The sequence below is a fragment of the Trematomus bernacchii genome, unplaced genomic scaffold (genome assembly GCF_902827165.1).
Source record: "Trematomus bernacchii unplaced genomic scaffold, fTreBer1.1, whole genome shotgun sequence".
Taxonomy (NCBI): Eukaryota; Metazoa; Chordata; class Actinopteri; order Perciformes; family Nototheniidae; genus Trematomus; species Trematomus bernacchii.
In genome coordinates, this window is record NW_022987890.1 from 181,585 (window position 1) to 196,182 (window position 14,598).

At 39.9% G+C, this 14,598-nt stretch overlaps 1 protein-coding gene across 1 annotated transcript in view; it reads left to right on the plus strand.

Annotated features, from left to right (window-relative positions):
- Positions 1–14,598, plus strand: part of LOC117469901 (F-BAR and double SH3 domains protein 2-like) — a 50,986-nt gene continuing 36,388 nt past the window's right edge. The window contains 3 exon segments of the mRNA XM_034114371.1: positions 1–203; positions 4,353–4,450; positions 11,036–11,081. Coding sequence (XP_033970262.1) covers positions 183–203; positions 4,353–4,450; positions 11,036–11,081 — 165 coding nt within the window. The 5' untranslated portion in view covers positions 1–182.

The following is a 14,598-nucleotide window of genomic DNA, read 5'->3' on the forward strand; positions in this document are numbered from 1 at the left end:
CCTGGGGCCACACAGTGTTTTCAACGGGACTCAAATAACTACTTACTGGAATCGCCATGGCCGCTTGACCCAGGCAGAAATACCCTAGGTCCCGTTATAATTTCTTCAACAAACATTTACAGAAACTTTTCCCGGACAAACTTTCGTCTTTTGTGTAGTTTTTATGTCCAGAAAGAAGAAGGATGCAACCCCCACCGAGAAAGGTGAGTTTTGCCGTTGTAGCCGTTGGAAGCTAACGTCTGGAAACGACGGAGGAGAAATAGTGGTTCATTTTTAATGATTGGAAAAAAAAATACAGGCGTTGTTGTTGTTGTTGTTGTTGTTGTTCTGCTGCTTCAAACTACACATTCACTTTTGTTCTATTCGAAAAAAGGTTCACTAGTTTGTTGTAGTGTGGAAAGTTTGATTTCTGCTGTTACTTTAAATAGCAACGGTGGAAGAAAAAAAAAAAGTCCCATGTGCCACAATTTTTTTCTCCTTTATTCAAGTAGAAATATATGCAGTGCTGTAAAGTAACTAAGTACCAGAGGTGGAAGAAGTACTCAGATCTTGTACTTAAGTAAAAGTAGAACTAAAAGAGTGTATGAATACTCTGTTACAAGTAAAAGTCCTGCATTCAAATAGTTACTCAAGTATAAATACAAAAGTTAGCATCAAAATATACTTCAAGTACCAAAAGTACTCATTCTGCACATTTCTGAATAATATTTATTATATGTTTTGATTGTAATTATTGATGCATTCAAGTGGTACCAAAGCTGGTGAAGGTTCCCTCTCGAATGGAGATGAACGGTCCTTCTAAAGTACATTAATAATGTGAATATGTAAACAGTTTATCAATATCCACTTAGTAAACAAGCTCAGATATCTTGTGAAATAACGTGACCCAGGAGTCGTGTTACCAAAGATACAGCAGGTATCTCTTAAGTTCAAGTACATATCAAGTTTGTTTCACACTGTGGAGCAAGATTATGGCAAAAGCATGCAAAATACAAGTTAAGATGTTATCAAAAGTAGTTGGAGTTGTGTGTATTTGTTTGTTTAGGTTCTTTCTATAATCATGAACAATTTGCACATACTGTACACACTGCAACCTACTTTCATTACCTCACATATTACATGTTACTTTTATCTATCTATCTATCTCTCCATCCATCTATCTATCTATCTATCTCTCTATCCATCTATCGCAGATTTCGGAGTTAAAACAACTTGAGTAGACTCGTTTCTGCTCTGTCTTTGAATGTACTTTAATCCTCGTACAAGGGAAGTTTTGCAGGACAATCACTGCTTTCACATATTATTATTCCATCTTAGAACAGCGAGTGAAGTAGTGTCTTTATTTAGGAAATAAACGTAGAAATCCCAGCAAAAAAAAAGTTTGGTTTCTGTGAGAATTTTTTCCCCTTTGGGATCATATTTCAATAACATGGCTCAGCAGCACAGAACATTCACCCGTTATACCCCAGTACTGCTGTTAGCTGGAACAAATATATGCAACTATGGTTTCATGTAAATTATATGCAGACTGACTTTATGGATCTGAATGTCTTCTTATTTGGATATTATGATAGCCCTCAATGATTTATGGAGTAATTTATTTTATGAAATGTATAGTTTTCTTGAGAATATCATATAGTTAAAAGCGGTCTGACTTCGCTGACAAATTGACAGATGAGGATAGCTGATAACATCCACTTGGCATTTATTTAACTTTACTTTCTCATAATTGAAATAAGGAACCGAAAAAAGGTCACTGCACATTCCCATTCACCTCATGGCCAATCTTAAAGCCAGATCTTTACTTTCACTACCTAGATTCATAATTAAGAGGAAGTGTAGCTGTGTTAAAACTGACTATAAAGCCACAGAAATGAAATATTGAAGAGGAACATACTGAAATAGCTTTTGAACTGCAAACGTGAAGATATTGAAATCATCCCAATGTCATTAAGCTGTTACATTTTGTGTTTAGAAGAAACACAATCTGATAACTATCATTGCAACTATCATTGATTTCATTATATATTATAAATTATATCCAAAGACTCCCTTTGGTTGTTTGCTGTGGGAAATTATGCCGAAAGGGACATTTTAAATTGCCCGTTTTGTTTAAAACCTAAAAATATCCATCTCAAAACGGCACAAATCCTCCCGCTTCATTAGTTGGCACAATAGTTGACAATTAATTTAATTTCCACTGACTAATTGAGAGCTGTGTCCCAGTTGCATGGTATGTGAATGAAAACTGCTGACAGGAAGTAATAAGGAACCCAAGCTGTTGCATGGCTTTGCAATTACGTTGAAACGCGCTATAACTCAGACGGTTATATTCAGACAGGCCGAATGAGAGAAATAAAGAGTGGTTTTAACTCGTTCTAATAGATAATAGTCTTAGAAAGGAGCGTCATATGGGACCTTTAAGTAGAGCTGCACGATTATGAGTAAAATGATAATCATGATTATTTTGATCCATATTGAGATTGTGATTATTCATCTACATTTTTCGTTGGTTTTAGCTACGTGCACAACTCTTTCACATTTAAATAAACAAATCACTGCTTTCTCTTCCATGTTGTGATACAATCCTGTTAATGAAGGATGCAGAACATAAGAAAAAATTGACATTGCATTATGTATTCAACCTATATTTAAAGCCTACATTTTTCAAATTCAATGCACTTTTAGATCAAAATTAAGAGGCTATAATAATTTGCTTTTTCTGTGAGCAGAGCATTTATTTTTTCCTTTTATATCGCATGTGATCATGATCATTTCATTGTGGAAAGACAAAATCATGATTGCAATCAAATGTTTACTAATTGAGCAGTACTACCTTTTAAAGTTCACTATCTTATGTGGTGAAGACAAACCTTATATTGTGTGTTTTTGTTGAAAACTCGTATTTTAGTTGCAATTATTGAACATAAATCTGGCTCATAATGAAAATAAATAAGTAAGTTAACAACACTCCCAGTTATGACTAATGAGACCAGAGGCCTGTACTACGAAGCCGGATGTTCTCTTAGCTGACTTCAGGGAAAACTCGGGCTTTCCGGTCCTACGACGCTGGTTCTCTTTTTAGCGGGCTAGATCTCCATGGTAACTTATGCTGAGCGGCTAACCTGCTCCGGAGCAGGTTAGGTGGCAGGCTAAGAGATCAACTCAGTGAAAGCACCGCCTGCTGACAATCAGAGCTCAGTGTGCGGAGTTTAAAGCGATCAAGTCATATTACAGGATAGAGGAAATACAGAAAAACTGCCGTTGCAGGAAAGACGGCCGGCAAAAATCAACTGACTGTGTGAACGTGAAAATGAATAGAATATCCCCTCCCATCTTCAGAGCAATCTGACTATTATAACATTAGCGTTAAGAAAGCTTACTTAAATATCTGCCACGACATAAGTAACCGGATCAGAGTAACATTAAGTACAGCACTGTGAGTGCAGACGTCGATGTGTCCCATTATCATTCATATCATATCACATCATAATGTATCATATATTTCCTTATCTGAGTCAGCTGAGCCGTATCTGGCCGTGCAACACTCACAGTGTCACATACTGTATGCAGAAGTATTATTTTAAGCAACACATTAAGTTGACGAAACACTGGAGTCAAATGTAATTAAAGTCAGATCGTGTCTTAGACGGGGCAGTGATATCATAAACCTGTTAATGTACGCATTCAAACACTTTTTCTTTTACCAGCTGTATTCACCTTGCAGGTGCAGCTATGTGGCTTTGATCCTGGATAAAGTGTTTAAGTCATGGATGTTTAAAGTTTAACTTCTTCATATTTGACTAATATTAAAGTTCACTTTTCATTCAGGAAGTATGACGCTGCGCTGTCAGTACGCTTGTCCGTGTTTGAGATTGGTCGAATGCTCCAAATACCACCCCTTTCATGTGAACGTGCACCTAACTAGATAGGACACGGCTGGCTTGAGCGATCCACTTGATAACCAGCGTCGTAGTACAGCTTAGCCAGAGCGCGTATGTTTTGGATTGGGCCAACCGGCTAACCCAAACATATCCAGGTTAGGTTGAACCAGCTTCGTAGTACAGGCCTCTGGTCACAGTACGTTCCTAATTAATCTAACAGCCAATTAGAAACCCAGTGAGACCAACTCTCACCTGTCCGGAGTGTCTGCCTGATAATTAGAGCGGCTCATTTTCATTAACACCTTTTGCTAGAACAGCTGATTCAACACTCGCCTCTTAAGGTGTTGGTAAACATCTGGGAATCAATAGTCAAACACAACACGGAGAAATATCTTTGTCTTTCTGTACGAGCTGAAGAAACCAGTCCAGATAACTTTAAATAAATACTTTGTCTGTGTTCCCCTGCAGGTCCGGGTCACCCAGGAGCTGAAACACACTCATGCAGAGCAGATGAGCAGATTACAAATCAAACACCAGACAGAGTGTGACCTCCTGGAAGACCTGAGGTGAGCAGTCGACCGTTTAATACCACATTTATACCTTTTTGTTTTTAATATCCGTATGATTTATAAGGCCACCCTGAATATGAGGCCGTTTCTACACATATACAGATGTTTTTTGGAAGCAGATACCTTTCCCAGTAGATTTGTTTGTGTAGTTTGGCTTTTATGTAATCAAATAGCATAATGCTATATAACACGGAGGTTTTATAATTCAGCTTCGCCTGAATTAGGAACTGCAATCTCAGTTTTATTAGCAGCTGTACTGAGAGCCCTGCCTCGTAAAGAAATTAGCATGAAGCGGTTCATGCTCTCATGTCCAAGTTTCATCTCCGTTTCAGAACCATTACACCCTTAGTCCCAATCATTTAAGCCGGTCTTCTTGTTCAACTGATACATGACACGTCAGTGCCACCATTTTTTGTTAGAGCAGAACCTAAATGATCGGAGCTGCACGAGACATTCTTTCAACCGATTGTAACTTTTATTTCCAATCGTGGCAAGGATCCGAATTATTGCCACTAATACGTTTTCATTGCTAGAAAATGAAGCTGCAAATGCATCAAATTAGCCATTAGAAATACCTTTAGCTTAAAGTGAACTTACTTTAAACCTTAGAGCTGCCTTGAACTAGAAGACAAACACCATGGCTTAAACAACTCAGTGCCACACTGTTTAGGAGCCTGTGATAGTGGTCACACATGCAGGTTAGTTGCCATCGCTTGCAGAGGCCATATTTGCCTGAAAGTTCACCAAAGTTGAACTCTAGCAAAGGAAAGATGGGAATTAGCTGGAAAACAAACTTGAAGAAACTTGCTCAAACAACCCATAATTAGACCCTCCAGAAAAACGCGGGCTAAAATCCTTGATTATGCGATTAAACATGCAGGGTTTTTATGCGGAGAAGTTGCGAAATATGCGGAAATATGCGAAAAGTTGCGAAATATGCGGGAGGCGGAAAAAAGGTGATTCTTCTCCCACACCCTGTTACTAGGCTACTACTGAATGAAAGGAAGCCCTTTTAAAGAGTTCCTATGATACACACACACACACACACACACACACACACACACACACACACACACACACACACACACACACACACACACACACACCTCCGCCTCATTCTGTTTTCATTTACCCGTTCGTTATCTGACCAGCTTCAATCTTGTATGTTCCAACACACAGTTGCACGGGGTGCAGAATAGTTTCCCCCCACTTTCGTGCAAGACATCTGCGTACTGCTTTGCCCGGTCTTTAGCAGAAATGTTCGTAGGCAAATGGGATGGATTCGATTTGTTCATCTTGGTCAGAGCCGTATAATAGTATAATTATAATAGTATATAATAATAATAGTATAATAGTATATAATAATCTATATGGCGCTGATCTTGTTGCTTTTCTCTCTCGTGTGAGTTCCACACATTCACTCTACGGTGTTGTTTACCTGCGCGAGCTGATGACATCACTACTTCACGTTAACTTTTTTTTTCCTCAATTTTGTGTGGAAAAATGTGGGGATTATGCGACCTTTTAAGAAATATGCACTATTTTGCTGATTATGCGGTAAATTATGCGATCGCATAATCGCGTTTTTCTGGAGGGTCTACATAATGCAGCACTCTTTAGGACTCTTTGTTAGTGCACAGACACACATGCGTGAATGTAGACCGAAACTATATTTGCGTAAAAGTTCAGATCGGAAATCTGCTTCAGTATTGGAAGAAAATGTGTATTTTGGGAAAATGTGACCGTGACCTCTCACTGATACTCCGAAAATCTGCAATTGGGATTATTTTAATGTGTTTATCGAATATAGTAATGCCAATCTGCTTGTTTCCGCCTTTACGGTGAAACATCCTATGTCATTTAATGAAAGGGTTAGATTGGTTTATCCATACGTCTAATTGAAAGACGTAGACCAGGGGTGTCAAACTCAATTTCATCCCGGGCCACATCAGCATTATGGTTGCACTCAAAGGGCCGGTTGTAATTTAAATTATATATAAAATATACATATGTAAATATATAATATATATTAAATAATGTATTATATTACATTGTTGGCCCTGCATTGGATTATGATCAGTTCTGGTAATATCTTCCTAAATAACTACGTCTGAAAGCAGAAGTCTAGGGCAAATAATTGAAAGTAAATATTCAACAATTACACCAATTGTATTGTATATTATATTCTTTGCAAGCTCTTAGTTGAGATTTATATCAGAACAAGTAAATAATTACTCTCATCCTGTGATTGTTTGAGGATTGTTTTGACATGATCTGTTGAAAACCAGCATCTTAAATCCGTAGATTAAATTGTGAGAGTCTTTAAGAGTGCTGGATTAGGCAGAGTAAACACCGTTCTTAGAGATACACAGACAGCTTTAGCACTTTGCTGAGATGCGTAGGCATTTTAAAGGTGGAGAAGCCAAAGGTTGTGTTTTGCAGCCTTAGTGTTGGGTTGACTTGACGGCCTACTGGCTCCCCACTTCCTGTCTGTGGCTGGTGGCAGAGCTCTGAAGCTCCAAACAGCTGGAAGTTAAGGTCAGTGAGAGCTGCCAGATGTTCCCACTGCTCCGAGTCTTTCGCTGTGGGAGGCTCGGTCACATACAGAGGTGAAAAGTACTCAGATCTTGTACTTGAGGAGAAGTGCATGGAGTGGAGGAATACTCTGTTACAAGTAAAAGCCCTGTATTCAAAATGTTACTTGAGTAAAAGTACAAAAGTGTTAGCATCAGAATATACTTAAAGTACCAAAAGTAAAAGTACTAGATTGGTCCATTTCAGAATAATATATTATAGGCAACTCTTAAATTCAAGTAAATATCAAGTTTGGTTCACACTGTGGGAAGAACAGGCCAAATAAAAGTTCAGATTTGATTCAGATTAAAAGCACTTTGGTTGTTTTGTCTTTCTGATTTTGTTGTTGTTGAAACCACTTGAGTCGACGCGTTTCTTCTCTGTTATTAAAGTACATTATTAAATAAATGTAGTGGAGTAAAAGTACACTATTAACCTCTGAATTGTAGTGGAGTACAAGTACGAAGTAGCAAAACATAATTGAAATACTTAAGTAGAGTACTAGTATCTCAGAATTGTACTTAAATGTATTTAAGTACAATTCTGAGATACTAGTACTCTACTTAAGTATTTACTGTACTGTAGTACTTGAGTAAATGTACTGAGAACACTTTATTAACAAAGTAACAGGAGAAAATAGTGCAAATACAGGTGCTGTTAAAAAAACAAACAAAAAGATGACAAAACAATAATAATACTAATTAAAATAGATACTCAAAATAAATTACATAATGACCCACTAAGACAGCAACAGTAAACCCTTAGGAGTAGATGTACTATGCAGGGTTCTTACGGTCATTAAAAACCTGGAAAAGTCATGGAAATTCAAAATGCAAATTCCAGGCCCTGGAAAAGTTATGGAAAATAATATTTTTCCCAAAGTTTTGGAAAAGTCATGGAAATGTAACTAAAGTTGCATCAAATATAATTTATATTTTAGCTAATCGCCAAAATAGTAATACTATAATGATAATAAATACTGTATCGTATCGTAATGAAACGTAAAATGGCATTTAACTGATGAGGTGTTTTGCTGGTGAGAGATTTTAGTTGCTTTGCGTGTAGAAGCTAGAAAGCCTGGATTTGTTTTAGATAGGCACAACATGTTTCATATGCAGACTTTATTTTCCTGTTCCATGTTCAAATAAACCATTTTCAGTGGTACCGCTGAGAGAGTAATTTCTTTGGTCATGGAAAATTAGGTAAAGGTCATGGAGAAGTCATTGAAAATAATTGGTGAAAAAGTGTATGAACCCTGACTACGGTTACATAATTCTGAACAGACACAAAGGGAAACACCTCTGGCACCGAAACTCGCAGGGGTTCACCTCCCCGAGTTCAGAGGAGAAATGATTCAGCAAACTGGAAACTGCATCTGGACGTCAGCAAAGGCTCTGTTTTCGGGAAATGACAGGAAGTGCGCGTGGGGGGTGGAAGAGAGGGAGGCTGAAGGAAGAGAGGGAGGCTGAAGGAAGAGAGGGAGGCTGAAGGAAGAGAGGGAGGCTGAAGGGAGAGAGGGAGGCTGAAGGAAGAGAGGAAGGCTGAAGGAAGAGAGGGAGGCTGAAGGAAGAGAGGGAGGCTGAAGGAAGAGAGGGAGGCTGAAGGGAGAGAGGAAGGCTGAAGGAAGAGAGGGAGGCTGAAGGAAGAGAGGGAGGCTGAAGGAAGAGAGGGAGGCTGAAGGAAGAGAGGGAGGCTGAAGGAAGAGAGGGAGGCTGAAGGAAGAGAGGGAGGCTGAAGGGACAGAGGAAGGCTGAAGGAAGAGAGGGAAGCTGAAGGAAGAGAGGGAGGCTGAAGGAAGAGAGGGAAGCTCCCCGGAAGTGAGCCGGATTGTTTAGAGCTCGGGTGGAGCGTCGCAGTCGAGTCTCAACATGTTTAATGACTTAATGAGGATTCTGCTGCAGTGCATTTGGTTCCCAGGGCTCTGACCCCTCTCTTCTTTTCTTAGGCTTTTGTTTAAATGTAACTTGAGTTTATTATTAGCTTTGTTCCTGTTGTTGTAAATCAAGCCTGAGAGAGTCAAACGCTGGCATTAAAAAGACATGCTTCACATTTTCTCTGCAGATTTGATCATTTGCACGTGGTATGGTGGAGCCAATTTTCATATTTTTAATCAGAATCAGATTTATGGTTAGCTCAGTAAGAGGACATAAGTTGTTAAAAAAGGAGAAAATATACAACTATTTCAAAAGATATTAAAGAAACTATCATACATTTTGAAACGTTTAAGAAAAAATGTTAACGAGATTTTTAAACATACGAAAATACAATATGACAATTTACCCTGAGAATACAATATGTGCATTATATCAGCTCTCTCTGTGATCAATCAAAACTCAGTAGCTCCTTATATCCTAACTGTTGGGGAATCATTTGCCCTGCATGTCCTCCTTCGCCCTCTGACGCAGCTGACCAGCCTTGAGCAGCCGCTATCTCCCATAAGGAGGGGCTGCCCAAGCATATTGTTGATGTTACCAGTTTGTGACCGGGCAGCTCTCGGTCAGAGATAGTTATTGTTGTGGGACACCTGGAACACATCTTTCTCGGGGTGTAGATGACCCCGAACCATAACCGACAACAAATGTGATTCAGTGTCCTCAGCTGTTTAGTCTAATGAAGAATGTTGATTATTACACTCTGAACTAGTTAAAACCTGGAGCTACAGGAGGGCTCTTCAGAATTGATTGTGGCATCTCATCCGTGTGGTCAGATTGTGACCCGTGATATGTCTTGTGAATTCTCCGGCTGAAGCTCCAAATAAACCGTCAGTGTTTGCCATCAAAGCTCCAGCTCTCCATCGTGTCTCTCTGAGTCCTGACTCCATCAAAGCTCCAGCTCTCCTCGTGTCTCTCTGAGTCCTGACTCCATCAAAGCTCCAGCTCTCCTCGTGTCTCTCTGAGTCCTGACTCCATCAAAGCTCCAGCTCTCCTCGTGTCTCTCTGAGTCCTGACTCCATCAAAGCTCCAGCTCTCCTCGTGTCTCTCTCTGAGTCCTGACTCCATCAAAGCTCCAGCTCTCCTCGTGTCTCTCTGAGTCCTGACTCCATCAAAGCTCCAGCTCTCCTCGTGTCTCTCTGAGTCCTGACTCCATCAAAGCTCCAGCTCTCCTCGTGTCTCTCTGAGTCCTGACTCCATCAAAGCTCCAGCTCTCCTCGTGTCTCTCTCTGAGTCCTGACTCTATCAAAGCTCCAGCTCCCCTCGTGTCTCTCTGAGTCCTGACTCCATCAAAGCTCCAGCTCTCCTCGTGTCTCTCTGAGTCCTGACTCCATCAAAGCTCCAGCTCTCCTCGTGTCTCTCTGAGTCCTGACTCCATCAAAGCTCCAGCTCTCCTCGTGTCTCTCTGAGTCCTGACTCCATCAAAGCTCCAGCTCTCCTCGTGTCTCTCTCTGAGTCCTGACTCTATCAAAGCTCCAGCTCTCCTCGTGTCTCTCTGAGTCCTGACTCCATCAAAGCTCCAGCTCTCCTCGTGTCTCTCTGAGTCCTGACTCCATCAAAGCTCCAGCTCTCCTCGTGTCTCTCTGAGTCCTGACTCCATCAAAGCTCCAGCTCTCCACGTCTCTCTCTGAGTCCTGACTCCATCAAAGCTCCAGCTCTCCTCGTGTCTCTCTCTGAGTCCTGACTCCATCAAAGCTCCAGCTCTCCTCGTGTCTCTCTGAGTCCTGACTCCATCAAAGCTCCAGCTCTCCTCGTCTCTCTCTGAGTCCTGACTCCATCAAAGCTCCAGCTCTCCACGTCTCTCTCTGAGTCCTGACTCCAATTGCTTCAGAAGTTTCCCCCACACTAATCTTTGTACTTTGGCAGATAAATTACTTTTTAAAAAGTGGATAATATTACTGTACAATATGCCTGTCTTCACCCTCATATTACACAGCGCTTCGTGAACCATAGTTTTGATCTAAACTGTATATAGTACTGTACTGTAACCACTTTTTTTCCCGATATATTGCTTATCCAGTCATCCATAATTATGATTTCAAGCTCATTAACATTCACTCTCCTTCTTCTCTTTTAGGACTTTTAGCCAAAAGAGGTCCGCAGTAGAGAGGGACTACGCCCAGGTGAGTAAATCATCTTCTCACGCTGTAACTGATGCTCCATATCACCATCTCTACTCTGCCTTGTCATTTGTGTTGCTAAAAATACAGTCAGCTTTAACGATACTGTCCTCCAACGACACCACGAGAGGATTTGAGGTCGAGGATGTGGTCCTGAGAAAGCTCTTTGTTGTCTTGTGGCTCGATAACTCATGAATGGTAACGAGCCGCAGAGAAAACACCACAACAGAAAGAGAGAGAAACGACTTCCAGTAGTGGCACGTTTCCTCCTCGCTGTGTTGCTTTTGCCCTTAGTGTCCTCCAGACGTCCCTTGAAAAATCCCTTCTTTGCTGTGTTTGAGGTTTTGCAGCACTGTGAGGAATGTCCACCACCACTGTGAAGAGAGAGGGGGGGGGGGGGTTATGTCTGTAGTTATCCAATCAGCCAGTTTACATGTCTGTTTGTGCATCTGTTCCTGAGGGAGGGGATCATGAAGGTGGCTCAGAAAGGAGCGCTTGTTTTGAAAGGCCCGTCTTTAATTTGTTCAGGCGTATATCAGTATTTAGAGTCTCTACTTTAAAGAGTCCTCTCCTGCTGATGTTCAGGTGTATATCAGTATGTAGTGTCTCTACTTTAAAGAGTCCTCTCCTGCTGATGTTCAGGTGTATATCAGTATGTAGTGTCTCTACTTTAAAGAGTCCTCTCCTGCTGATGTTCAGGTGTATATCAGTATGTAGAGTCTCTACTTTAAAGAGTCCTCTCCTGCTGATGTTCAGGTGTATATCAGTATGTAGAGTCTCTACTTTAAAGAGTCCTCTCCTGCTGATGTTCAGGTGTATATCAGTATGTAGTGTCTCTACTTTAAAGAGTCCTCTCCTGCTGATGTTCAGGTGTATATCAGTATGTAGCGTCTCTACTTTAAAGAGTCCTCTCCTGCTGATGTTCAGGTGTATATCAGTATGTAGTGTCTCTACTTTAAAGAGTCCTCTCCTGCTGATGTTCAGGTGTATATCAGTATGTAGAGTCTCTACTTTAAAGAGTCCTCTCCTGCTGATGTTCAGGTGTATATCAGTATGTAGTGTCTCTACTTTAAAGAGTCCTCTCCTGCTGATGTTCAGGTGTATATCAGTATGTAGTGTCTCTACTTTAAAGAGTCCTCTCCTGCTGATGTTCAGGTGTATATCAGTATGTAGTGTCTCTACTTTAAAGAGTCCTCTCCTGCTGATGTTCAGGTGTATATCAGTATGTAGTGTCTCTACTTTAAAGAGTCCTCTCCTGCTGATGATCAGGTGTATATCAGTATGTAGTGTCTCTACTTTAAAGAGTCCTCTCCTGCTGATGTTCAGGTGTATATCAGTATGTAGTGTCTCTACTTTAAAGAGTCCTCTCCTGCTGATGATCAGGTTGTATATCAGTATGTAGTGTCCTCTACTTTAAAGAGTCCTCTCCTGCTGATGTTCAGGTGTATATCAGTATGTAGTGTCTCTACTTTAAAGAGTCCTCTCCTGCTGATGTTCAGGTGTATATCAGTATGTAGTGTCTCTACTTTAAAGAGTCCTCTCCTGCTGATGTTCAGGTGTATATCAGTATGTAGTGTCTCTACTTTAAAGAGTCCTCTCCTGCTGATGTTCAGGTGTATATCAGTGTGTAGTGTCTCTACTTTAAAGAGTCCTCTCCTGCTGATGTTCAGGTGTATATCAGTATGTAGTGTCTCTACTTTAAAGAGTCCTCTCCTGCTGATGTTCAGGTGTATATCAGTATGTAGTGTCTCTACTTTAAAGAGTTCTCTCCTGCTGATGTTCAGGTGTATATCAGTATGTAGTGTCTCTACTTTAAAGAGTCCTCTCCTGCTGATGTTCAGGTGTATATCAGTATGTAGTGTCTCTACCTTAAAGAGTCCTCTCCTGCTGATGTTCAGGTGTATATCAGTATGTAGTGTCTCTACTTTAAAGAGTCCTCTCCTGCTGATGTTCAGGTGTATATCAGTATGTAGTGTCTCTACTTTAAAGAGTCCTCTCCTGCTGATGTTCAGGTGTATATCAGTATGTAGTGTCTCTACTTTAAAGAGTCCTCTCCTGATGATGTTCAGGTGTATATCAGTATGTAGTGTCTCTACTTTAAAGAGTCCTCTCCTGCTGATGTTCAGGTTTATATCAGTATGTAGTGTCTCTACTTTAAAGAGTCCTCTCCTGCTGATGTTCAGGTGTATATCAGTATGTAGTGTCTCTACTTTAAAGAGTCCTCTCCTGCTGATGTTCAGGTGTATATCAGTATGTAGTGTCTCTACTTTAAAGAGTCCTCTCCTGCTGATGTTCAGGTGTATATCAGTATGTAGTGTCTCTACTTTAAAGAGTCCTCTCCTGCTGATGTTCAGGTGTATATCAGTATGTAGTGTCTCTACTTTAAAGAGTCCTCTCCTGCTGATGTTCAGGTGTATATCAGTATGTAGTGTCTCTACTTTAAAGAGTCCTCTCCTGCTGATGTTCAGGTGTATATCAGTATGTAGTGTCTCTCCTTTAAAGAGTCCTCTCCTGCTGATGTTCAGGTGTATATCAGTATGTAGTGTCTCTACATGTCTCCATGCTTTAATGTTCAAAAAGCTCTTTATTGTTCTCATACTGCCTGTGCTGCAGCACCTCTTTTCACCCTCTGTCTGAAACCAGAGCCGAGTCTGCTCTGATTGGTTAACTGGTCAGCTCTGTTGTGATTAACCGCTTAGAAATGTACAATGTGTTGGAGCGCTAGCCAATAGAAGCGCGAGTGTTACATAGTGATGTCACTTTATTCCTGAACTTTGGGATTTTAGACTTTGCAGACCATTTACATGCACACAAACCTATAAAACACACTACAGCAAAGGGAACAACCACAAAAAGTGATGATGGGGCCTCTTCAACTGTCGCTTATTTTTGGCACCAGTTTATTGGTAGGTGTCTCTGTGTTTTAAATTGTGAAAAAACCCACATTTCTAACTATATATTATTTGTGTTATCAAGTTCTGTGAGATGCAACATGCCATTGAAAAACGTTACGTGTAGTGTGATCTGACACAATGCATACACTCTGATTGATTACAGATTGGTTAGTCAAAGTTTGAAGTAGGGCTGTGCGATTATGGCAAAAATCATAATCACGATTATTTGGGTCAATAATTGATATCACGATTATTAAATACGATTATTCATTGACTTTGAAAAAATCAATTTATTGAACTTTAAAACAAATACAAATAATAATTTGAACAGTATCTTTTTAACTGTTGATTACCCTGAACGTATAATTCAACTGAAAAAACAATACAAAAATAAATAAAATAAATGATACATTTATTTTTACATTTAAATAAATAATATCAAAATAATAAATACCAATAAACAAGATCAACAAATATTTTGGAGTGCACTTCAACAAGCTACTAAACATATATAAATATGATAAATACAAATAAATTAGACTAAAATAAATTAGATCAAATATGTTGCACGGTCACAACCTAGCAAAGCTAAATAATAGTTTTTTCCGATTATGTTGTTTTCGTAA